This window comes from Metarhizium album, assembly GCF_000804445.1.
Source record: "Metarhizium album ARSEF 1941 chromosome Unknown scaffold_2, whole genome shotgun sequence".
NCBI lineage: Eukaryota > Fungi > Ascomycota > Sordariomycetes > Hypocreales > Clavicipitaceae > Metarhizium > Metarhizium album.
In genome coordinates this window covers 1,262,449-1,287,780 of record NW_024467576.1, presented here as the reverse complement: position 1 = coordinate 1,287,780, position 25,332 = coordinate 1,262,449, and the positions used below count along the sequence as shown (strand labels likewise).

Below are 25,332 nucleotides of genomic sequence, written 5' to 3'. Positions count from 1 at the left end.
CACTGGCAAGGTAAACACGGAGAGCTTGCACATCACTGTGACTCCCTGAGTAGCTTCGTGACCACTCCCTTCCCAAGGCTGGCTGCAACCATGACAAACCTAGACCAGGCATCACCGCTCATGGAGAACGAGGTGCGCCCCTCCTCCCGTTGGAGGCCCTTTTTTGGCTCGTTGCATGTGCCGTCACCATTCCCACGTTGGATACTGTGCCATGGTTTGCAACACGATATCCACCATTAGCTATCGATACAGAACGACGACAACGGAGGCTGAGACACACATTGACCTTTTCTGAATGCTAATACACCGAAATTGCCACTTGGTATCAAGGACGACGGCTCTCGAGTGTGGAGGAGCGGACAGAACTTGTTTGTTGCAGGGTGGACTGGGACCGACGAAGACAAGATTCGATGTGAGCCGTTTGCATTCGCTGGATTTTGAGCGCGAGCCAAAAGAGCAGATATGCACATGAGACACGCAGTACATGCTGCGCATCCGCGAGAGCAATAGACCAACGCGCCGCATGAGTTATCCCGTGCGCAATGACGTCCCAAGACTGTACGGGCAGTGGCGACTCGAATGCTCGACGGAGAGAAGAGCCCAAGGCAAGCATTCATCAGAATCACGCCTTTCAGCCTCTGCAGAGACTTGACATGTCCTATTGACAGATTGGTTAGCGCCTCGACCAAGGATCCCTTCTCTGCGGAAACTCTGCCTTTGTAGCAAACCAAATCAGTGGCTGCGTCTATACCCGCATCATGATGCTAATTCAAGACGGAGGAGACAGACCTGCATGGGTCAGAATTGGCAGCTTGGCAGCTTGGCAGCCACATTTGCCATCCCATTGCTCCATATCCTCACTCAAACGCTGTCACATGGGCTCAATATTCCATGCAGAATCTCGATTGGCCAACCCCCACGGAAGAGAAATCGATAATCGGAGATATTGGAGCTGAGGCCGCACACTACCTTGTGAGCCGATGCCCCTCCCCCAATATTTGAAAAGGTTCATCTCCCCGGGCGAGAGGGACCGGGCCCGGATGCGAAGTGACAAGCCGGAGTGTGTAGTGTTGTATAAGATGACTGATACCGGCTGGCGCCTGCCCCAGGGGCAATGAGATGCCTACAGTCGTTCAGTGGTGTGCTCACGGAACAGATATTCGGTTTAGTCCGTATGGGATGCCATAACGTAGTCGTGGTCGCCGTCGTGGTCGTCGTGGTCGTGGTCGTGGTCGTGGTCGTAGTCGTGGCCATGAGACAGACAATGCAACGCCCATCGCCCGCAATCGTCTACTCAAAACTGTGGAAAACACCAGACGCTCGCCACATGTACCGCCAAGCATGTTTGCTACTAGTACCTTCGGGTTTGAGGGGCGAAGTTGATGTCGGAGGCGGATTTGAATACGCGTGCCTTGTTCAACGCGCATCTCCCCTGGTTTGCCCTGACGCCTCGCCAATGGCGGATTTCGATGCGAGTTCGTGAATATAAAGGTGCAGACCGGTCAGCCAAGTGGCACCAGGTTGAAGTCAAGGTTCCCTCTTGCTCAAGCCCAGCTTCCGGCATTGGGAATCATTGACGGCTCTCATTCGGCATCTAGATATGGCTCGATTGACCAGCATAACCTCTAAAACAAGCCAGGACCAGCCACAGCTGATGGTGGCTGGAAAGGCGGGTGGTATTCAAGACATGGCGGCAACGAGAACCTCCTGCACCCATACGGCGTAGATGGCAATGGATTGGCAGTCAAGAACTTCTCAGTCTCCAGTCTTCTGGACCGTCGTTAAACCCCACCAGTCCCTGGTGGCTTCCAGTGCCACCCCGCCTCCAGGCAAGCTTCTGACATGGACGCAACCCATGAGGTCTGCTCGGCGACCTCGCTGCGTGGGCCACGGTGGTGCTTGTCGCTCCTTCATGGCAATGACAAGACTCGACAACTTGAGCGACGCTGATTTGCAGATAATCCAGTGGACTATTTTCAATCCAAGGCACGGCCACAGTCAACCCATCAGCCTGGCTGGTAGCGGGACATGCATGGCGGCATGGTTACCTGCTCTGGTAGGTAGCTGAGGCAGGGCGTTATAAAGTACCAATGACAAGAGCCGGGCCAACCCAGATTCTGGGCTCAGATTGCTGGGCCATGTCGTTATCAGTTATGCCGTACTCCGTACTCCGTACTCATAACGGAGTTGTCTGAATGGCGCTGGATCCCAGGCAGTGTGCCCCTGCAACCATTGTTCCAAGTTGCCACGGTTCCTTCAACCGCAATGGAACCTTCTTGCCCATGCCCAACTTTGCTGCTTTGTTTCTTCAAGCGATTTTAGGTTCCTATTCGAACTGGCCGTACTTGATGAATTGACCGAGAGACACTGCGAAGTAGTTGAGACGTGGATTCATCAAGCCAAGCCTGTCCTTTCACCGTTGCCAGAACACTCACTCGCGCTCCTCTTGATAGGCATGAAAAGCGTAAAGTGAACACAAAAAAGTCGGTTCTAATGTTACATTTCGCCCGATCGTCCTTTTCGAATGTTGAACCGCGGACGCAGGCCCTTGTCGGTGAGACTGCTCAACTGCCAGAAAGAGTACTCGTCCGCCAGAAAAGACAAGAGGTGAGAAATGAGTGGGCATGCCGGGCGGAAGAGATCCCGTTTTGGCGATATGCTGTGGCATGCCTGCCAGGGCCAGGCATCATATGCATATTAAGCGCCGAGATGCGTGCAAACTCAGGCTCAAGGGATGTATCGTCTTCTAATACCTCCCCTAGCTTGTTGGCAACCTTATTTATCTGCCTGAGTGTTGTGGGCGTCTCAAAGTCGGAAGAGTTGTTGTGATATAACGGCGGCGGCGATGGTGTTGATGTGTAAATTGCAGCTCGTTGTTCAAGGGCCTCAATTACAGGCTGTGGATTGTAGGGTGAAATTCCAGTTTTTCGAAAGGCTGTGAGAATAGTAGTAGTCTTGAAAGCTTGTTTTCGTACAGCTTGAATGCAAGCAAGGAATTCAATCTTTGTAATATTCAACACGCCGTCTCGAACAATGATATCCAACGCCTTTGCATGATAATGCTTTAGTGGCTGAAATATCACAACATCAAGAGGTTGAAGGATGTGTGTAAGGTGCGAGGGCAACGCAAAGGGAATTATATCGTGCTGTTCGCAGTATTCAACGAATTCAATTGTATGGTGTGATCCGTGGCCATCTAGGATTAAAAGGCGATATCTGCCTATTGGCGTTGCAAATTCCTGAAAATGCTGTATCCAAGCAACTGCAATTTCGTCATTCGTAAAGCCGGTTGGTGAGACTGTTATTTTGGTATTAGCTTCAAGCTCCTTTATCCGATACCAGGACTCCATGTGTTTTTGCCCTGTAAGGATAAGAAAGGCAGGAATAACTTTGCCGCCAGCAGAAATGCATTCTATTGCTGTTGCAGTCTCCCTGTTTTCTGGCATTGAAAATAGATGCGCTCTTCTTCGCTTTGTAACAACTAAATGGTCCTTTCCCATTCCAATACGAAAGCCAGTCTCATCCATATTCCAGATATCTTCAGGAGGGACTCCGTACTGCTGAATAGCCTCTTTAAGCTTGTTGTAATAAGAAAGAGCTCTTGTCACATCTTCTGAAGCTTTTCGACTTGAATCAATCTTTTTTTGAAGACCTTTATGATAGTGATGCCGCTGGATAAAGCGTGTAGTCCATCGCGTTCCAACTTGCCTAGGCGGGGCAGTTGACGATGCCCTCTCTTTTAGGATGTAATTTGCAGCATCTGTAATGAATTCAGGTCGTACAGCGAAGTTGGCCTTATCAAGGCGATCGATATAGTTACATAAAGCAACTTCCTCTTCTCGTGAAAGCATTGTATTTCTTGCTGGATGGCCTTTCCTAGCAGGAACGCCGTTAGCACGTCGTTGAAGCCGGCTACGAGGCACGTTGAATTTCTTCGCCACAGAGCGAATTTTTGCACCTGGATTTTCCTCAATATACTCAAGAGCCTCGTTGACACGTGCGTCGAGCCTCGCAGGGTATTCTGGATTCTGGTGCGCTTCATTTCTTCATCAACTGCCGCTTCAATTGATCTTGGACCGTAGAGTCGTGACGAAAACAGCACAAGGAATATCAGAAACTGAAACGCTCGCCAATAGGAGCACTGACAGACGTGGTCTTTGCCTTGTGAAGCACTGAGCTGGATGCTGCATGTTGCAGGTGGGTTCGCGGCAATTCGCCTGGTCGGTTCCGAGGCCACCCGCTTGTGTATCGCGTTGCGTCTGATGCTCGCGGAGGAGTGTGGACAGGAGACCAGAAGTGGTTGAAAAGGGACAGGCAAGGACTCCGTACGCGCGGTCAGAGAGGTTTGACGTGAACGCTGCTGCTTTTGATGCTGTTGGCGCAGAAGACGAGGCCACTCTGCTGTCGAGGAGGGGCAGGCGCCACGTGAAGCACTTGCCTTTCCTCTTTTCTGCAACATACCGTGGCGTTTCCAGCAAAACGGGAAGGACCGACGGACCAATTTTGGAAGAAGACTGCATGCACTGGGAATTCACTAGTGCGGTCGAACTTTTGCTTCCTTCAACAACATGTCAGCCTTGAAATATTGGCTCGTCTGTCGGCAGACTCACCATCCAGCTTGCCACCTACTAACGCATTTAGTGCTTCGTACTCCAGCCCGACTTGCAGACTGCACCTGCACCGCCCACTGTGCGGAGTCTTGAATCGGCCTCGACGAATCCAGTCCATTCTTCCGACCCATCAAGACTCTGGTCCTAGAATCATGGATACGGGCTCGGCGTCGGTACGAATAACAAGACGAGAGACACCACTTGGCGCACATTGTGGGAATCAGAGCAGCCCAGGACAGACCGGCTCAGTACACAGTCCTACGCCACACACATCTCTCCTCCAACGCCTGGGCTTTGACACGATAGCAACGGTTAGCCTTGTCGATCAAGCTTCTCCCGTCTGTGACACACACGCGTGGCAACGGGCCCTCCACCGCCAAGAAATCCAAATTGGCACCAGCTTACCAGTCTCCGGCGCTTTGCCCCGCCGCAGCCGGTTTGGTCGGAGACATTAGCCAGGAATAACTGCTCGTGAGTTGGCATCTGTCGCATGGACCAAAGGGTGAACTGCGTTGACATTCCAAGCCAGGTAGGTCCTGCTCGCCCACCAAGCCCACCCCTGCCTGCCTGGTCCGCAATCCATCGTACAGGGCACAGAGTAGAGCCATGCAATTCTCTCCAAATCCCAGCTGCGACTTTCACCACATGCTCTCAATCCTCTCCATCCGACGACATACAGCATAGTCCGCGCGCGTGGCCGATTCCGTCGCCGACCCCGAGAGGATCCCATTGACGCTTTGTGGCGGTGCCGGCGAGACCTACCCCGACGCCTTCGTCCATCTGCATTTCATTCGCCAACGTCACTGCATCATTCCGACGTTTCGCTCCTCCATCGATGGCGCGCCCTCACTAGATACACGGTCTTCCTTCGCCTGCACCTTGCCGGCACCTTTACTACGGCCGCGACGCCGCGAACCTGATCGGGTTCCCGCGTCGGTCGGGCAAAGGCAGGGCCAGCCATGTCGACCACGGCGAGCATTGTTCCCTCCGGGACCAGGACCACGTCCTTGGTCGCATCTCTCTTCTCGACGACCCTCGCGACCACTTCATCGGCGATTACTTCCGTAACTACCGCGCTGTCGACTCCTGCTGCAGAGACTACGACCTATCTGGGGGATGCGAGTCTTAACTCGCACGACTCGTCAAACTCGCCTTCTGTATCAAACCTGCGAGAGCCTTTCTATGCGACTACAGTGCCCATGTGCTATGCCTTGGCGGCCACGACTGTCACCTCATACATGCTCCTCATCATGCTCTTCATTACCCCCAGATCTTTCTTGGATGGCGGCGTTGTTTATCTCGGCCGCCGTTCTGGCTTCACTCACAGCTCATCTGGAGGTGACAATATCGGTGGTCGGCCGTGGCTGCAAAAGGTTGCCGCCCTTACTGTGGCGGTTTCTCTGACTATTGCGACTTGCGATACATTTCATTTTCTGGCTGAGCAGTACAAATTCGGCGCGCAAAATGCCACCGTCTTGCAAACAGAAGTTATGGGAAGCATGGAGCTCAGGGTCATCCGACTCGTGTCCAACTTTTTCCTGTGGCTGGCTCAGGCCCAAACACTGATCCGCCTATTCCCACGCCACAGAGAAAAAGTAATTATCAAATGGGTGGCGTTTGCTCTCATCACTCTCGATCTCATTTTTTCCGCCATCAACAGTTTCAGGCGTGGTGGCGCCAACCAGAACTACAACCCCATGGGCGGGGGATTCACGCATCCCATTCCCGCGCTGAGTTACATGTTCCAGCTACTCCTTGGTGTTTTATATGCGGCTTGGGTCATATATTACGCGCTAATGAAGAAGCGATATGCGTTTTACCACCCGCTGATGAAGAACATGTGCCTTTTGGCCATTATATCACTAGCCGCCATTCTCATTCCTATAGTTTTCTTCATTCTTGATATATCGAACCCTACATTTGCACGCTGGGGCGACTACGTGAGATGGGTTGGAGCGGCGGCTGCGAGTGTCATCGTATGGGAATGGGTTGAACGAATAGAGGCACTCGAGCGCGAGGAGAAGAGAGGAGGCGTTCTCGGCCGGGAAGTCTTTGAAGGAGAAGAGATGCTTGAAGTGAGTGCTCTGGATTATCCATGGGATAGAAAGCGAAAACACCGGAAGGACGGCAGCTTTGGGGGGCTGGGAGGCAGTGGGAGAGGAGATGACGAAAGCAGAGGCGCCAACGGCAATGCGAATGTTGGCGGCTTTGGAGGTCGAAACAGCCATGGCCACATGCAGTCCAATGGACGGCCAAGCGTATCAGCGATTACCGGTCGACAACGCGGACAACGTCGCACTGCGGCACCAGGCCAGACTCCTGAGCAGAATGCACAGCGAACGATTGGGGACATTTTCCGGCCTCATTGGCCTGCACGGCCTGCAGCTGTCATGACACCGGTCAGCAGGACGGATACTCCCAGCGCCGCAAGCACGGTGTATGCCGTTCGGTATCAGCCCCCTTCGGAGACAACAGGCCGTACGCCGGATCTCTTTGCTCGGACACCAGAATTACATGTTTCCCATTCTGAGCAGCAACCACATACGAGTACGAATGCAAATTCACAATCACCACCTCAATCGTCTCCGCAACAACAGTCTCAACTTTCCACTCCAGAATTAAGCAGACAGGACAGCCCCCAAAAGTCTAGCCAGATACGTGTGGAGAGCTCCTCGCCCAGACGGCAGAAGGCCCATGGAGGACGGTCATCCACAAACAGCACAGTGGATTTAGAGGCAAATTCACCGTTGCCGAGTCGGACGGACCGCTGGCGAGCACTGTCGCAGGCGCCCAGCCGCCGATCACCAACGCGGCAGCGGCAGGCGCCTAGGCAAGAAGTGAGCCGACATGACACAATGGGAAGCCGATGGGACATCAAGTCAAGATTGGAGATGTTTGCAGCAAACCAAGCCGACAAGATACGCGAAAAGTTGCGACCGACGACTGACACTGACAGCCTGCCGGTGACTTTTATCCCGGCACCTCCGCGGCAAGGTGCTGCGCTCGAGCAAGTCCTAGAGGAAGAAGGCCTAAGTCGGCGGTCCACGTCGTCAGATTCGGACGATGAAGGACGACGGGACCAAGGTCAGGCAAGGCACATGGGCGAGGGGCAGAATGGCAATTTGCGTGGTGCGTCATCTACAGACTCGGTGAGCCCTCCTCTGTGGCCTGGAATCAGACGGCGTCTGGTGACGTACGAGAACGACGACGAATATTCGTACACGGATGAGTCTCTGGAGTCGAGCAGCGACGAAAACGTCGGAGAAGATGATTCGGCGGAGGATTCTGGGCCCTCGAGAGGTGGAGGCGCCAACGAATCAGGTCGAAGAGAATAGGTTTGGCGGTCGATGGACGTCTGACTGATTTGATTGTGGTTTTTTAAGCCTCTAGCGCGGTGTTTGGGGACCCTTTGTGCTGAGTTTATATTCCAGGAAGAGATGAAGGAGAAGGGGGCGAGATGTCAACGCCGTTTGGGCTTCTTACAGCCAGCTTCAATGGGAGAGGATAATATCTTGGCACACGACTACACGACGGGTCTGAATGTCGGACCTGCAGACTAGTATACTACTACCTTGGGTAGGTGACTAAGTTATATGGCGTTTCGGGGCATTGCACGATTGGCATTGGGAGAGGGGCAGACAATGAGGACCGATGCATTCAATGCTCAGCACCCCGTCCGTATTCATGGTATCATGTGTGTGGGTTGTACTGGGCACGGGGACCAGAGCCAGAGCGGATTGTGAAGGAAAGTAAAGACACAGACAGACTCCTGGTCGACATGCACATGCAGTGCACGATTTGGACGATGGTGCGTCTCCTGATTGGTCAGGCGGTTGTGGGTCTGGTGTTCTGCAATTTACGGGATGTGGAGATTGGATGGACGCAATTTTTGGCGTGTCCCTGTCCTATGTTTGTCGTCGTTGCTCTCTGGCGTGTAGTTAAGTTGGTCGGCAGGGACTGGGAAGCAGTCATGACCTGTACCCGGGTTGTGATTCTTGAGAACGACGGAATGGGCGGCGCGACAAGGGGGACGGGACGGAGACTGCCCGGTGCGAAATGGAAGTGCCGTGCCGGGGCGGAGAGCAATGAATCCGTTGCACGAGTGATGACGTCGTCGTCGTCGTCGTCGTCGTCGTCGTCGACCAAGGAGTGACGGGACGGGAAAGCAAGTCAGCGGCAGCCAGGACGATTACAATTCGCAAGGTACCTGAGGGGGGCGCAAGGCGGGCAACGTGGTCTTACTTGGAACGAAGGCGGGGGGATGGAAGGGGGTTTTTTTTTTTTTCCCTCGAAAAAGAAAAAATAAAAAATAAAATAAAAAAGGAGAGAAGGAGGAAGAGGAAGGAGCGAGCTCGTCAGCACGGAGCAGTGCTATTGCCATTGCTATACTCCGTACTCCGTACCAAGCTCCATCCATTCACATTCAGCCTTGGCGGCAGCGGCAATCTAATTTCCCCTCCTCTCCACCGACGTAACATCTCGATGCTCTCTTCTTTCCGTTTCTTTTCCTCCCATCTGCGTCCCCCCCTCCCCCGGATACTTGTCGACGAGACCAAACCCGAACAAAAAATAACAAGGGAGGGGGGCAGCACACGATCGCACAGCAATCATGTCGGAGCCCTTTCCGCTGCTCAGCAGCCCTGCAGAGCAACTGCACAGCCTAGAAGCCGAGGGCACGAGACGACGGCGAAAATCCAGCGGTCTCGGCAGCGAGATTTGCGTGGGCGACACGGGGGCGCCGGCGTTTGCGTCGAGCACGGCCGGCCTCGATCACGGCCGGCGCAGCGAGCGCGAGTCGACTCACGGCGCGGCACCGGCATCGGCATCGTCGTCTTCGTCTCCGTCTTCGTCTTGGCCTCTCAACGGCACCACCACCGCTGCCACCAAGCGCGGCCTCTCCAAACGCCGTCGTGCCCGCGGCCTCCTCTCGCGCGTCCGCCAGACCTGCGCAAAGCACACCTGGGTGCTGCCCCTGGCCGTCCTCTGCCTCGTCCTCTCGGGCTACGCCGTCAACCCGAGCAACGCCAACCCCCTCCACCACCTCATCTTTCTTTCGTACCCGCTGCCGCACGCCCGCGGCGGCGACGGCGACGGCGACGGCGACTCGTCCAGACCGACGCACTACGGCAAGGGCCCCTGGGACGTTGCCCTGGTGGCCTTCTACACCGTCGTGCTCTCCTTCACCCGCGAGTTCGTCATGCAGGAGCTGCTGCGGCCCTGGGCCCGCGCCGCCGGCCTCAAGCGCAACAAGCAGGCTCGCTTCATGGAGCAGGCCTACACGGCCCTCTACTTCTTCTTCCTCGGCCCGGCCGGCATGCTCGTCATGTCTCGCACCCCCGTCCGGTACTTCAACACGCACGCCATGTACGCCGACTACCCCCACCGCTCCCACGAGGCCGCCGTCAAGTTCTACTACCTCTTCCAGGCCGCCTACTGGGCCCAGCAGGCCATCGTCCTCGTCCTCGGCATGGAGAAGCCGCGCAAGGACTTCAAGGAGCTCGTCGGCCACCACGTCGTCAGCCTCGCCCTCATCGCCCTCAGCTACCGTTTCCACTTCACCTACGTCGGCATCGCCGTCTACACCACCCACGACATCAGCGACTTCTTCCTCGCCACCTCCAAGGTCCTCAACTACCTCGACCACCCCCTCGTCGCGCCCTACTTCTTCCTCTTTGTCTGCGTCTGGATCTATCTCCGCCACGTCGTCAACCTCCGCATCCTCTGGTCCCTCATGACCGAGTTCCGCACCGTCGGCCCCTTTGAGCTCGACTGGGCCACGGAGCAGTACAAGTGCTGGATCTCCCAGTACATCTCTGTCGCCCTGCTCGCCTCCCTTCAGGCCCTCAACCTCTTCTGGCTCTTCTACATCATCCGCATTGCCTACCGCTTCATCCGAGACAGCACCGCCGACGACGAACGATCCGACGACGACGACGACGACGACGACGAACCCGCCCACCTCGACGAGGAGCCCCTTCCCACCCTGGAACTCAATGGAAAGCCCGTCAATGGCAGCTTACACTGATGATGTCCTTGACCATGGCTTGGTCCTCTTTTTCGTTTTCGTTTTCCTTTCCTTCTTCTTCTTCTCTTCTTCGCATGCGTCCACGTGCGTGCGTGCGTGCGTGTGCCAGGGGAGAGAAGAGCGCGTCTCTTCTTCTCCTTGCACCGCTCTTTTGCATGTTTCTTTTCCAACCTCTTCAGGCGCAGGCTAAAAAGGGGAGAAAGGTCCCATTCTACCAGTGTGCTTGATTGTTTCATCACCAACCCTGTTGTTCGTGTCGTGGTGTTTATTCTGTGTGTGTCTGTGGCGAAAAGCATAAGACGGCGTTGGGGAGAAAAAGTCACCGTTGCTTCCAAGGTGAATGACGGCGGATGCATGACATGACATGCAGTGAGTGCTTGGTTGGCTGGCGCATTGTACGGACAGGAGCGTGTCCCCCTTTTTCTTTTTTTTTTCCCTTTTTTTTAAAAAAAAAACCTCCTTCTCTTCTAAATAATCTTTGCGCCGTTTCTCGAGGCGGCGTAATAGGGGCGTGTATGATAGAATGGCCGCTTCTTTTCATTCTTACCTATACATTACGTTTGTAATCGCCGTCAAGGCAGGGTGTATCGACGTGCTATGAGACTGACTGCTTGCCCTCGTGTGTTTGCCGTGCTGCTACTTCAAGGCGCACGTATCTCGACATGTCTGCTGCGATGCACGTCCTCGTCGGCACATTTCTGACGTCTGTTCATTCCTGTCCTAGCCTCTACTCTGTACGAGCTAAAAAGAAAGGGTGATTAAAAAAAAAAACATCAAGATCCGCTAAACTCCGCTTGTGAAAATGTCCCGCCCCTTTGTTCCTTGTACCGCTAGTCCCCTCCCCCCCCCCTCCTTTCTCTCCCTTTTTCCCCCCTCCCTTTCCTCCGTTTCCTTTCCTTGTCGTGAACCATGCCTGTGCGTGTGCGTATTACTGTATTTTTCCCACCGGTGCCCGGAGAGAGAGAGAAGCAAGAAAGAGTAAAGAAAAGCAGCCGAGGCGTGGGGACTTCCGAGAGAACAACAGGCCCGTCTTGGAGGATTCCCCCATCTACCTCAACATTCTCATTTCAATCCGCCCCGGCTGCATGATTATCAGTCCCTTGCGGATAAACGCGCTGCGCCGCGTGCCTCTTCGCATGCCGGAAAAAAAACCAAAAAAAAAAAAAAAAAAACCATGGCTCTTTCGATTTTGAAATCGTCAACAACGGCAATACACATCCTCGTGGGGTCCAATGACCGAGGGGAACACTTGCTGAAGAAAAGGGCCTTTGCCATGTTTCCCCACCAAACTGTTGTTTCCCAGCAGACCAGAGTGTTCCAGGGGTGCCGTATGTGCCGTTTCCTTTCTCGTTCTGTTGACGTACGATGAGTCGCATATGCCATTAAAGAAAACAAAAACAAAATCTTCACCGTGCCTCTGCCTGTGGCCGTGGCCAGATGCATATCGAAGGCATCATCGAGCTGGCTAGAAACTGATGTGTGCAAGCGCAAAGTCCAAAGCAACGAAAAACATCCATGACAATGAGAAGACATTGCTCCAAACGCCGGTCTGATGCAGTCTTGATGAGCTGTCGATCGTGATATAAGTGAATTAATCATGGGAAAGAATATTAAAACGTTTGCGTCGCACATATGCATTTCTCGTTTCGAGCATTGTGACAACAGGCCTCGAGACCGGGCCGCGGCCAAAAGGCTTGCGTTGCATTGCCGGGAGAGAAAGAAGGGGGGTGAGGGATATTAAATCCTAAAGCCAATGCTCGTGAAATTCGTACCGTGCTGTCTCGCGTTCAACAAAAAAAAAAAGAAAAAAAGCTCCAGTCTTTAGTCTGCAGCAACATGCAGTCTGCTCGAGCTTAGATCTTCATTCGTCCTTCATCTTGGTGGCCGTCGTGGTCACGAGTATGGGTCGACTCGGCATCGGATGATGAAGAAGATGACGCCGAGGTAGTTTCCTCTCCCCTGTTACCACGACTCGTGGCATTGCCAGAGAGCGTACCGGAAGAGCCAACGCTGTGATAATCTTCCGTGGTAACCTCCTCTGGCGGCTTGGAGCCCATATTTGCCCGTCGTATTGCCCGCGCCGCTTTCAGGTGCGCCTGTCGGGCAGCATCCAAGGCCCGCTCGGCCCGAATCTGCTTCTCCCACATCGAGGCATATCGACCGTTGGCGTCTAGTAGCTCGTCGTGAGTTCCTTTCTCAACAATCTCACCAGCGTGAAGAACGATGATCTGGTCAGCGTGGGTAATGGTGGATAGACGGTGTCTGTCCAAAATGTTAGCGGATTGTACTCAACACCCAGCTTTTGCTTCGACATGGTTCAACCTACGCAATAATAAGAAGTGTTCGCCCTTCCCCAATATTCCACACATTGTCTTGAATCTCTTGCTCGGTATGAGTGTCCAGTGCTGAGGTAGCTTCGTCCAACATGATTATCTTGGGGTTCTTGAGGATCGTTCGGGCAATGGCTACTCGTTGCTTTTCGCCGCCGCTAAGCCTTAGCCCCCTTTCTCCGACCTGAGTATTGTATTTGTCGGGGAAACTCATGATTCGATCATGGATACTCGCAGCACGGCAAGCTGCATAGACTTCTTCCTCGGTGGCCGACGGGTTCGCGTACTGAAGATTGTACATGAGGGACTCGTTGAATAGAGTTGTATCTTGAGGCACAACTCCAATCTGTCGACGCACTGATTCAATTGTCAGATCTTTGATATCTTTGCCGTCGAACTCTATGCTGCCCTCGTCACTGTCATAGTATCGAAACATGTGACGAAACAGCGTCGACTTGCCACCACCTGATTCGCCAACAAAGGCTGTTGTAGTTCCCGGCGCACACTCAAAGCTAATGTTGCGCAAGGCTGGTTTTCGTCTATCATACGCGAAGCTGACGTTTTTCCACCGAATGTGACCGCGAAACTTGTCAAGCGGCACCGCATGTGGTGCGTCGACAACCGTGGGTTGAATCTTGAAAAGTTCCAAAAGTCGTTCACCTGAGATCATGGCCTGCTGCACAGTTCTGTAGAAGTTGCCAAAAAAGTTCAGGGGGCCTTGAAGCTGGGTTAGAAAAGCCACCACAGTGAACCACTCTCCCGTTGTCCGAACGCCAACGACGACTTGCCAGCCACAGACCAAGGACGCGACGATCCTACCCAAGTTGTAGACCAAGGTTTGGCAAATATTCATCATGACCATGCCCATCTGGACTTTGATTTCCGCTGTCTGAAATATGGTGACCTTGTCCCGGTATCGTCTGGATTCGAAGTCCTCCGCGTTGAAGTACTTGACGGTTTCGTAACTCGAGATGGAGTCATTTTTGACAGCCTCCTCTTCCCGATCTGCATTCGTCATCTCACGTCTATGATCAGCACGTGTTGCCGCCATCTTGACGGTCATGTATAGATACCAGCAAGTGTTGACGAGATTGATCTCAGCGTAGAATGGCCCAAAGACGTAGTAAAAGATGATGATGGAAAGAAATAGATCGAAAAGCATGGGAAGGACTTGGAATGTCACTTGTTCAAGAAACTGATTAATCGCCGAGCCTTTGTTAAGTGCGGATAGAACCTCGCCGGTGCGTTTGGACAGGTGAAAGTCGAGACTAAGACAGTGCACATGGTTGAAGGCCGCAGTCGTGAGCCCTCGGTAGGAATACTGCGACACCGGAATCCAGAAGAGTGATCTTAGCGATCCCAATAAGCCTGTTTGTCCTTGCAGCGTCCACAGGCATCCCAATATGAAGAAGTCTTGGAGAGGGAAGTTCTCGGTTGTGAGACGCTCGCCCCGCTGCACACTTCGGAGCGCGTCGGCGAGACTATCGACGACGCGTCCGATCTGCCAGGGGACCGTCGCATTGACACATCTCTGGAGCATCACCAGAACAAAGCAAAATAGCACGTGAAGCTGCAACCGAGTCGAATCCTTTGGCCACAGATACGGAAAGAACAAGGAGTATCCACGAACATACTCGAACCACGTTCGACGAGGAAGCTTCTCTGGGCGATAGAACGCGGCTTGTTCTTCCTTGCGAGACGTACCATAGTTTCCGGTTCGTGCCGTGTTTGACATTGTCCGTCTGCGAGATCGTCGTTCTTGGGGAGTGTACGCCTGGCCATTAGCGTTTGTCGTCTCATGCGAGCCATTAGCCCGCCCATTAAGAAGTGGCGTAGACTCTGAACAAGAGACTGCTTCGAGCTCACAGACTTCACGGCGGCCCTTCATAATCCAGGCAAGGCAGAAGAAGCTTATGGACGCCACAAGGTGTAAAACGCGGACGAAATACAGAGCCAAGTCAATCTTGGTCCAGGAACTTATGCAGCTCTCTCCTGCTTCAGAATCTGCTGTTCGGCCCGGGCGAATGAACTGGCAATCCGCCGCCGCAATGAAAGTAGTGACGAACAGCACAAGCTCACCACATAGTCCCACGACCCAGATGGCAAGGTGAACAATATTGGGGCCCTTCCTCCAGTCGAAGAGAGAGAAAAGCATATATAGGTAGAAAAATGTAGAACCAGTGACATGGACCTTACGAAACGCACAACAGTTAGCCAACGGATTCCTATACGATAGAACCCCAGAGATGAGTCGGCCAGGGAGTCGGAAATATCGTGCAGCCGGCTACACTCCTACACTACAAGAATCGAGATTGTGAACGTACCGCAGTCCATTCACCTGCCCAGGGCAAGCCTTCTTTGGACCATTTGTACGGATTCTCGTGCCAGAAGGCATGGACGAACATGGACATGCCGGTGCCGACATAGCTCAAGAACAGAATCGCCGCCAAGTAGCGGAATACGTTCTTGGCCACTGGCCCAAAACGGGGGCCCACCTTGCGCTCGCCATCGTCTCGCTTTTTACGCTTCGTGATGGGCAGCGGCTTCCCACCAGGTCCCTTCACAGTAGGCTGGACGAGGTCTTCGTCCTTCTTGGAATTGTACACGCTATACCAAGCGGCGCCTGTTACAAAACCAAAAAGAAGTACCAACGAATATAAGAATTGCGTCTGGCGAAGGACGATGACGGCCAGACTGCCATTGTCCAAGGTAGGACCTAGGTCTCTCGGATCCGGAGGTTGATTCTCATCGGCGGCTCCCATGGCGGACTGGGGCAGAAAATGAACAAAATCGTTAGCAAATGATCGCGGAGTGGAAGTGGCAATTCATGATTGGAAGGCGTCTGGTTGCTAGAAGGAGAGGAGAGGAGGCGGACAAGACAGATGCTGGCTGTTGACAAGAATGAATCGGTCCTCGAGAGCGGGGAGGGAGGTGTAGGGATTTGGACACTGCCACGATACCCACGCCGGTTGTTGGCTCTGGCACGAGTACCGGCGCAGCAAGAGGCGGTAAGGTGTCTCTTGTTGCACTGCGGCCGTCGATACTGTTCCTCATACACGTTCTCGAGGAGGACTCAGTCGGGGCATATGCCACAACAAGTGGTTTGGTCGAAATGAAACAACTGGCGGGGTTGGTGCGGTCACATACAGAGAGAATTGGAGTGTTGGCAAATCACCTGGAGCAAACCATCGCCCTGCCCGAGTCAATTGGCGGCAGCTGGTGATGCGCACTGGAGTGCGGAGAGTCTCTTGACCTACACCCGCAATGACGAGAAGCCTGAGAGGGTGCCGGGAAGAGGAGGCAGGAAACGATCGGCAGGGAGAAGGGTCGGCGGGCAGTACGAACGAGAGGACGGAGAGGAGGGAGAATGGAGGTGGTGAGGAAAGAGAGAAAGAAGGAAAGAAAAAAAAAAGAATGAGGGTTGAGAGTTGAGGGTAGAAGTCGATGGTTGAAGTCGACGGTGCAGCCTGTTGCAGATGCAGAGGCTAAAAGCCGAGAGTTGAGAGGCCCGAAGTGGTGTCTAAGTAGTACTTCAGATGTTCAAAGCCGGTGACCATGTTCTACGAAGGTTCAAGGTCTCCTTGTGTCTCTGCACCGGGCGGCGCCAGTGCCGCGGGCGTGTCAGGCCCTGTTCCGGGGGGGCTTGCCTGCAAAACGCCAAACGGTCCAAGTGACAGTACCAAAAAGTACTTGGTCCCAGGCACTCGAGTACGTGCGCCGTGGCCACCTGCCCACATGTACTCTGCCCATCCATGTCTGGACCATTCAAGCCTACCAGGTGCTCCGTGCTGTACCTACCTAAGTACTTACTTGAGTACTGAGAAGTAAGTACTTGGGCAGGTAGAGGGGTCGTTTGTTCGAAGTGCGCGGTGCAGTGCTGCCACACAGCTCGTCCGCCGGGCCAGGGCCATGGCTTGGCCACACAGCCGGCATGTACAAGTTGCACATATTCCGTACAACGTCCTACATCCATCCCGCCCTAGGTACCTACCCGGTACGTACGTGCTGTACCTACTTCTTACCTGAGCAAGTACCCAAGGCAGCTGTTAGTTAGAGGCTGCCACTTCTTAGAGGAAGAAGTAGGCAGCTAGCACACGCACCGGGTGCGCAGCAACACCCCAGACGACGCACGCTGTATGCGCACGCCCTGCTCCGCTGCAGCCTACAGGCCACTACAGCATGTGGTGCAGCGTCAACTCGTCCCTCTTGTCCGTCCCTGCTCTCCGGACCGAGCCAGACCTTTGACTACACAACAATTCTTGCGTCTCTAGCCTCCTGATTCCACGTACGGACGTGACCCGTACATCGCACAGACTTTACAGACGAGAATACGCAGACACTTCGCATCAATGATTCAATGAATCAATGCATCAATCGTGTCAACTCTTTCCTGCCGACATCCCAGCATAGCGTCCCACCGTCGACTAGACCACTCACCACCGTCTCTTCCTCGTCCGCCTCCTCCTCCACCAGCACCACCAGGCCCATGTCGTTGCCACCAGGCCCCTGCTTGGCCCCGACACGGATATGGGCCTAGTGTCTAGTACGGAGAACACAGGTCACTACGTACTGGCATGGGACGGTGGGTGTGGATGATGAGGGGTGCAAGTGCAGGCGAGGCGCGTGGCATGGGGTCGAATTATCAGCATTCAAATGCTCGGGTTGGGAGCGGTCTCATGGGAGATGGCCATGACCATCCGCTCCGATGCACTCCGTACATACCAACATACCACTGCTACAGTATTGCACGGGGCTTGTGTGCTTCCCAAATCAAGCAAGCAAATAAACAAGACGGCCGGCGAGCCAAGGAATGAATGTGCCCTGGCGGTAGCTCCGTCAGTCGACACTCGGGGGGGCCTTCGCAGTGGGTAAGCAAGCATGCATGCCTTCTGGCTTCTGGACTCTGTTCTTGCTTCAACATTGGGGCGTGCGGGCGTGAGAAGAAGGGGGCCAAGGGAAGGGAGGCCCGGGGGGTTGAGTTTCAGTCAAACTCCAAGGACTCGACTCGGCTGGTTCACACACGACGCATAAAGTATGGACATGGGGCTACGTCTTTGGATCCTGGGGGCCACCGTCTGTCTGTCTGTCTGTCTTTGTGCACCACGAGAAGTTGGAACCAGTGCATGCTTAATCTGAGTGAGCATTGGGTTCATTTGTACGGAGTACGGACGTGGAACATAGCATGTCAACATGCTTCCGTACAATATGAACAAACAGCTATGTTCCAAGCTTCAAAATTGAATGGGGACACACGACGCGCAGCCACAGACCACAACATGGCATGCCATGCCATGCTATGCCATGCCATGCCATGCCATGACACTGCATCGTATTGAGACGTTTGATGCTCCCGTCACGATTGATGACGGATGCTTTGTCCGTGTCATGACACGTAAACCATGATATTACATGCATGGGTTTTGTCCGCTCGCCACGCCCATCACCGTCCAAACCCAGAGCTGCATCCTCGTCGGCTGGTAGAACTTCTGCTGAACCCGACACGAGCGCACTTCCGATCTCGAATCTCTGCGCATCGATCCATCGTTCACAAGAACGGGTAGGTGCCACGAGGCTTGGGTGCTCCCGTGCGCGCCCAACCAGTGCCGTGATTGACTACTTAAGTAGTATTACGACATCGCCAACGACGGTCAATCAATCAAGCCTTCGGCTCTTGGACGGCCTGAGGCTATAGCGGTTGCAACGGCACCAAACGGGCGGCCCGGCTGCTTCGCAACGGCGGCGGTGGGAGCAAGCAACAGCAAGCACCAGGCAGGCCAGATTGGCCGTCATCAATCATCATGACACCGGGGAATTCCACATCAGCTCTGGTCATATTCATACTCCGTACCCCTGCTCCAGACTCCAGATGTCCGACTGCCCAGAGGCCAATTACACGTCGCTTCTTTTTGCTCGTCAACGTCGAGCAGGTCAGGTCAGGCTGCCGGGCCTGTTGATGCCGCGTCAGTGTTTGTGGGGCCACAGTTACCCTGTCTGTGGTCTGCGGTGGTGGCCTTGGCCTGTAGCCTGTAGGGCAGGCCGAGGCGCCTGGGGCCTGGGGCCTGGGGCCTGGGGCCTGGGGCCTAATACGTAGTAACTTAGTAGCCGCCTCTACTTAGTGGAGCAGCTGACTTTGCCCCCGAGTGGCACCGGCGCTCCCAAGGGCGCTCTGGTCCCCAGTCCCAAGCCCAACTTGTCGAGGGGTCCACGGGCAAATTTTGGTGGCAACCAAGAAGCATCATCTTATGTGCGCATGTACTATTGCCCAGCCATGCCCGAGTAAGAGCCATAGGAGCCAGAGTCATGGACAAGGTGAGCAAGGTTGGGGCAGAAAACCGTTGATGGCGAGTGATGTGTCATTGACCTTCTACCGCTGTGGACTCTGGTGCCCACGGGCATGTGCAACCCGGAGGAATGACATTGCATCGGCGTCCACTGAGCACAATGACCAGATATGCCGGGCCATTGCATCACTTGGTGTGAAGATGAACGTGAATATGAATACGTCACTGCCTTCGGCTCGGTACAGGTACATCCTCAAACACAGCATGTCTCGTGACGATGAGGATTCTTTTCACTCACGGGTTCACAAACCGACGGCTCTGCCATCGTGTTGCCACTTTCGGCAGTGGCCAAAGTGCTCCACAATCCTCGGCCATTGTCAATTGTGATTCAACAATGCTGGCCTTTTGAACGAACCTAGCATCACCTTGTCCATGGTGTCGCCTCAGGTGGTGCGTCATCCAGCCTTCACATAAATCCAATGCCGGGGAGATGACAGCTTGACAAGGCGATCTGGCGTTCACTCAGCCTCGTGACATGCATTACACATTGCTCCAAACTTCTAGTTCTGCGGGGTTCTTAGTCGATGGTTGTAATCGGGCAAGACCATGGGGTATAACAGAGTCCCGTGCTTGCCATCCGACCAGCCCGTGATCAAAACTGTTTTCACCAAACGAAACTGAATCATAGTCAGACGTAGTACTAGTTATACACTAGGGATTGAGACAGGTACAAAACCTGCCTAGCTCAAACAGACAGCCGTGCTCTTGTGACAAGAATGCTCCAGCTCTTGCCGTCCAATCTTATATCTACACGTGATTAGCAAAATCAACACGCCTGTAATGGCATCTGAGTAGCTTCAATGCTCCATAAGAGTCGGGCCATATTCTGGTGACTGAAGACATGGCCGCCTCCCGAACCAATACCTGCAGGTCCATGGCGGCAGGCGGAGGCGGTGTTTTGGTTTTGGTCTGGAGGGATCACGGGCCTCCTCCGACTTGGGAGTCGGGTTCTTTGTCCACTCACTGGGCGGCTTGAAGGGTCAGTGCCAGCGTAAGCGAGGCGTAAGACTACCGTGTCTGAAGGCGGCTATCAAAGGACATTTCCAGCAAGGAGACTGCCGGGAAATTTCATCTGTCTGCTTGACTTGTGATTAGATTCTGATATATTCAGTTTCATCTGGTGCATGATTGATAACATACGCACATGGTACTAGGATGTGCCTTGAGTGTTCAACGTAACTTGGTCACCCCCGCGCTCACGATCAGACTCGGAATATCACGTATGTATGGGCGCCGGATTCGGTTTCCTGTTCGTGTTTTCTCCGTCAAGGTTGAGGGATGCTGTATGGAAGCTTCAGTCGGGAAGTCCCTCCAAGCGACCAGGGAGCCGGCAGGCAATTGCTTGTCTGACGCACATGGTGCGGATTTTGGTCAGGGCTTCGGTTTCAGGAAGCTATACTCCGTATCCCGTATAGCTAGGAAGCGGCTGCAGCATTCACGGCGCCTGCATTGGAGAAGAGTGTGCGATCTGCAGGTTTCGGTCCATACAGGAGTCGGGCGGCGACCCCGCTCGCACTGTCTTCTGCCCGCCAGTGCCGGGGCCTAGCGGCAAGCTGCTGCTAAGAATTCTCCGTATGTTATGTGGTACCAGACTCCACGTGTCGCGCACACGAGGAATTGAAACTGAGAGCGCGAACCTCGATGCCGGGTGCTTCACAGACGACATGTTTGGCGAGAAACAAGGTCCAGAACAACAGACAAGAGCCGGAGTGAGGGTTTTGAGAAAATATAGGAAGTGGCGGCGGAGGGATTTTCTCGGGAAGGAGCAAGCGGATGCGATTCATCAGCATCCATGCATTGTCGAGTTCATGCTCGGTTCCCGCCCTGGAAGTCATGTGTCCTTGTGTCATAGACCATACATGGCTCAAGGTTCATCTCTACTTTCCCACAACGAAGCTTGCCACTGAGCAGTCATCTGGTCCCCCCTCCTCCTCTTCCCAAGAACCGAGCGGAAGCCAAGTCTAGCGTCGACTCCACGCATCACACCTCGAAGAACCATCTCTTCCTTCAATACCCTCCGGGGTACGGAGCACTGTGTAGTGGCTAGCCCTGGTTTCTTGCATTTGGAGACTCACGCTCAGTGCTGTCATTCTGTCCCAAGAAACTGGGCCGACCCTGCAAAACCTTGTTTCCGGGTGCAACTTAAGCCGTGCATGTCTTGGACTTCAAAACACCCCAGACTCGACCACTCGACCTACAGCTCAACTGTGGATCTTTGTCCAACCCTGTGCGGTCAAGTTTACAATGCTCTACCAAGTACTAATCGTGCCCGCCCCACTTTATGTGGTTCGGCTAGCAAAAGCCCTCACCACCAAAGGTGGTGCTCGACAGCAAGGCGGGCCGGACACCAAGGCGGGCCAATTTTCAACCTAGACGCGTTGAACCGCGAAAATGGCTGCAACTAGCGTCCAAACGGCAAAAAGCGATGTCGAATTACGGCGCTAATCGAGGCCAAAGCGGCCCGAGACAAACTTAACGTTGCTTTTGCGACGCCACACTTTACTCTGGTCTCACCACCCGGTCCTCTCTGCGCCATCACGGGAGATAAGAACCTGTGTGGTACCCCAGTGTCACCTGCCATGCTGCCACGTAATATCATCTATCGTCATGTCGAGTCCATCGAACGATAGAGGCTTACGCATTTCGCCGAGAAATGGAAGAGGGCTTCGGAAGTCCGCATCATCTTTTGCAAACTCGGGTCGTCCAATGGCCTGTCAGTGCCTGCCCTTTTCGAGCACCGGGTAAACCCTGACTCAGAAGATTAGACTTTGCGCAATAATTATGGCGGGCTGGATCTGTCAAATTTGTCCTTTACTGCCGTGGACCTGGATCGCACACAGCATTGTCCCTTGGCAAAGCTTAACCTGTAATAGCACGCATGCCTGGGGCCATCAAGCGTCTTCCGCTCGCCAAGATGGACCGTGGACTGCTTGCTGCATTGACACGCCAGCAGAATTATTCCAGACCCAAGCCGCTCACAGGGGCCGTACTAGTCATGTATGACACGCTAGCAATGCAAAGGTCTGCGGAACGGGCGCCGCCGCCGTTGAAGACGAGACATGGCGGTTACGCGATAACATCGGCCTATCTTGTCCAAACACACACCAAGAAACAAGCCGTACGTGCTAGTGTCGAAACTTAATTCATGGTGGCGATCCAGTCTCGGCAGGATTTCATCTCTCGCCAAATACGTAAGCATCATGGCATGTGCACATCAATGGCTCCGCCGGCATGTGACGAATATTTTGTTGCCATTTTAGCAGCTCTTTGTCGAGGGTAATTGATAGCATCTAGATTGTATTACACCCGTCGCCGCACAAGCTAAATTAAATACAACGCCGCAAGCAATGCAATTTTGAAGCTGCTCCCCCCAAAAAAAAGAGAGAGAGAGACGTCGCCCAGGTCTCTTCTCGAGACCGCGAAAAGAAAAAAGCGTATCCCAGCCGTGTCCCGCTAAAGCCATGAATCATCTCGAGTACAACAGACCTTAATCAACAGACCTTAATCCCCGCGATACTCGGCTCCCGTGCCGCGATACCGCATCTCGAGCACCCACTTGCCATCAAAGTCGATGCCCTTGCGTACCTTGGTGCCAGCCTTCCTCCACACCGCACTGCCTAGTCCCATGTCCGCAATAAACAGTCGCCACTCGTCTTCGTGGGCGCCGCCGCTGTTCAGGGGGCCCGGCTCCCCATCCGAGGGCGGCGCAACGGCTTCCAAGAGGCCCTTCTTGGGCGCTCCTATAGCGACGACGTACCGCGGTTTCACGTACAACTGTGCGCCGTCGATGATGGCGATCTTGCCAGAGGTAGGGTCGATGCCCGTCGGCACGTCTACGGACAAGACAAAGGCCTCGTTGCGGTTCGCCCACTCCATCAGCTCGTAGACGGTCGCTTGGTCGCCGATGCGGAGTTCCTCAAAGGACATGGTCAGCCCGAGCAGAGCGTCTATGATGAGGGAGACGGAGACGGGGGTCCCCGAGGCAGATGATTTGCGGAGGTGCTCGAAAAAGTCGTTCTTGTGATGGACCTTGCCCCCAAACGCACGGTACAGCTGTATCTGGCGCCGTAGGTCTTCCAAAAGGTCCTTTTCGCGCTCAAAGCCCACGAGACAGACCAGGACGTCAAAGTTCTTGTTGCGCAGGTGACGAGCCGCCGCGAGCGCCCGGATGCCCGACTTGTTGTTGCCCGCAAGGGCGACGATGGTCGAGGTTCCGGGCGGTGAGGACGTGTCGGTTGCTGAGGCGGCCCTGGAAAGCCCGAATCGCACTTTCAAGGCCGGATCAGATAGTGCCGTGACTGCTACCTCTGCGATGCCGCGGCCGGCGTTTTCCGCCATGAGGGCTTCTGAGAAGCCGATTTCGTTGGCGGCAATGTTTTCGAGGTTGAGCATCTGCAGCGTGGAAATGGCCTCCAGGCGGCGCTGGGAGGGGATGAGATAGAGACCGGGCTGCTCGACCCGCTGCTGCGAACGGCCATCAGCTTCACGCTTACCTGATTTCGGCGTCGGGCCTCGGGGGGAGGAGTGGGATAGACGTACAGACGAGTTCACCCTGCTGAGCGGCTGGCTCGTAACGACACCACTTGCCTTGCGGGACTGCGAACGCCTCGAGAGCCCTGATTTACTCTCTGCCCGTGGCTTGGCAGAAGCCGCCGCGGCCGCAGCTCCGGCAGAGGAAGCGCCGCCGTTCTTGGCCTCTCGTCCGCTCGGCCTGTCTGACCCGTCCGCTCCCAGTTCTGCCTCGCTGTTCCAGAAGTCGGTGTTCTGTCCGCCCTTGGAAGAAGGCATGTCGAGGACCATTTCGGTATAGTGTAGGTTTTTGCCGCCTGCCGTGCCGGGTTTCGGTCGTCGATTGTGCGAGACAAGACGGTCAGCCTCGTCAATTTCGTCCTCCTTACGCATTTGGTCAAATATGGTGCGCTTGTCAAACTTGGCGAGGTTATTTTCGAAATCGAAGTCGCCCATTTCCTCGGTCACTTCTTCAGAAGCCCACCCATTGTCGGCAAGCCCCTTGCGTCCTTTCTCGTTCTTTTTCAAAAAGTTGAATGGCTGGAAGGACGACGTGCTCTGAAGAATTGGTGTCTGTCTCCAGCCCTTGCCATGCCCGCCCACATTAGATCCATCAGCGTCTTGCTTGTCTTGGTAAGTAGCACTATTCGCCTTGGCCTGCTTGGAATTTTTTGAGCCGCCCTTTTTCTTCTGTGGCGCCGTTTGAGACGCTGCCACGGCGTTGAGGCTCTGAAGACCTGGATTGTTGCCACTGCCACCGCCGACTTTCAAGCCCTGGATTGAGTCCAATATCTCCTGCTCAGGTCTCCTGCCTGGTGCATTGCTGGAGGTCACTGAAGGGAGAAATCCCGGCTTCGCCACTGGCACTTCTCCGTTGTCGGAGTGATGGGGCTGACCAGGAGCAGGAGCCGACGGCGCGTTCGAAGTCGGGCGTCTCCTAACGCTCAAAATCGCTGGATCAACGAAAGACTGCTGCTGCTCCGGCGGCGGCGGCGGCGCAGGTTGGGAAATGGCAGAACGTCCAGCTTCCAAAGCGGGAGATGCAAGTTTGGTAGGCGAGTCCTGTTCGAGAGATACCTCAGAGAGGTCAGCAATGTTAGCCGCATCAATCGTCATCTGCGCAGCTCTTTCGTACGTAGACGCAATGTAGACTGCAAGACATCAGAGTCAGTTACAAGGCATCAAGCAAACCAGCATCCACGAAACAAGGCAAAAAAAGAAGACATTTTCTTTCTTGGTAAAAGAGGGAGCAACGAGGCCTGCGACACGTACCATCAGTTAGAGTCAGGCTGCTTCCCGCCTCGACATCTCTCACAATGCCAGTGAGCCGATAGCCCGGTGGCTCGCGCAACACAACCCTCATGTGCAGTCCAATAAACTGGCTCGCCATGTTGACGGACTGTCGGTTGGACAACTCAGAGGTACAGTTGGCCCATGAAAACAGAGCCCGGCGTGCAGCTCTCTTGTCCCTCCTCGGCGTCGGTAAAGCAGTTTCTGAGAGCCTCAGCGTTGACAAG

General features: G+C 54.3%; 4 protein-coding genes across 4 annotated transcripts; 2 read left to right on the top strand and 2 right to left on the bottom strand.

Moving 5' to 3' along the window:
- Window positions 1-5,569: 5,569 nt before the first annotated feature.
- On the top strand, window positions 5,570-7,945 carry MAM_01500 (pH signaling pathway protein; the record flags this gene model as incomplete). The annotated part of the gene is made up of 1 exon (XM_040820299.1): window positions 5,570-7,945. The coding sequence occupies one exon, from the start codon at window positions 5,570-5,572 to the stop codon at window positions 7,943-7,945; it is 2,376 nt and encodes a 791-aa protein (XP_040681787.1).
- A 1,274-nt stretch (window positions 7,946-9,219) lies between these two features.
- On the top strand, window positions 9,220-10,635 carry MAM_01499 (Longevity assurance, LAG1/LAC1; the record flags this gene model as incomplete). The annotated part of the gene is made up of 1 exon (XM_040820298.1): window positions 9,220-10,635. The coding sequence occupies one exon, from the start codon at window positions 9,220-9,222 to the stop codon at window positions 10,633-10,635; it is 1,416 nt and encodes a 471-aa protein (XP_040681786.1).
- A 1,853-nt stretch (window positions 10,636-12,488) lies between these two features.
- On the bottom strand, window positions 12,489-15,727 carry MAM_01498 (heavy metal tolerance protein precursor; the record flags this gene model as incomplete). The annotated part of the gene is made up of 3 exons (XM_040820297.1): window positions 12,489-12,897; window positions 12,962-15,156; window positions 15,290-15,727. The coding sequence occupies 3 exons, from the start codon at window positions 15,725-15,727 to the stop codon at window positions 12,489-12,491; spliced, it is 3,042 nt and encodes a 1,013-aa protein (XP_040681785.1).
- A 7,080-nt stretch (window positions 15,728-22,807) lies between these two features.
- MAM_01497 (YjeF-N domain protein) lies at window positions 22,808-25,205 on the bottom strand (the record flags this gene model as incomplete). Its single annotated transcript, XM_040820296.1, has 2 exons — window positions 22,808-24,966; window positions 25,088-25,205. 2 exons carry the CDS (start codon window positions 25,203-25,205, stop codon window positions 22,808-22,810), a joined length of 2,277 nt encoding a protein of 758 aa, XP_040681784.1.
- Between the last annotated feature and the right edge of the window lie 127 nt (window positions 25,206-25,332).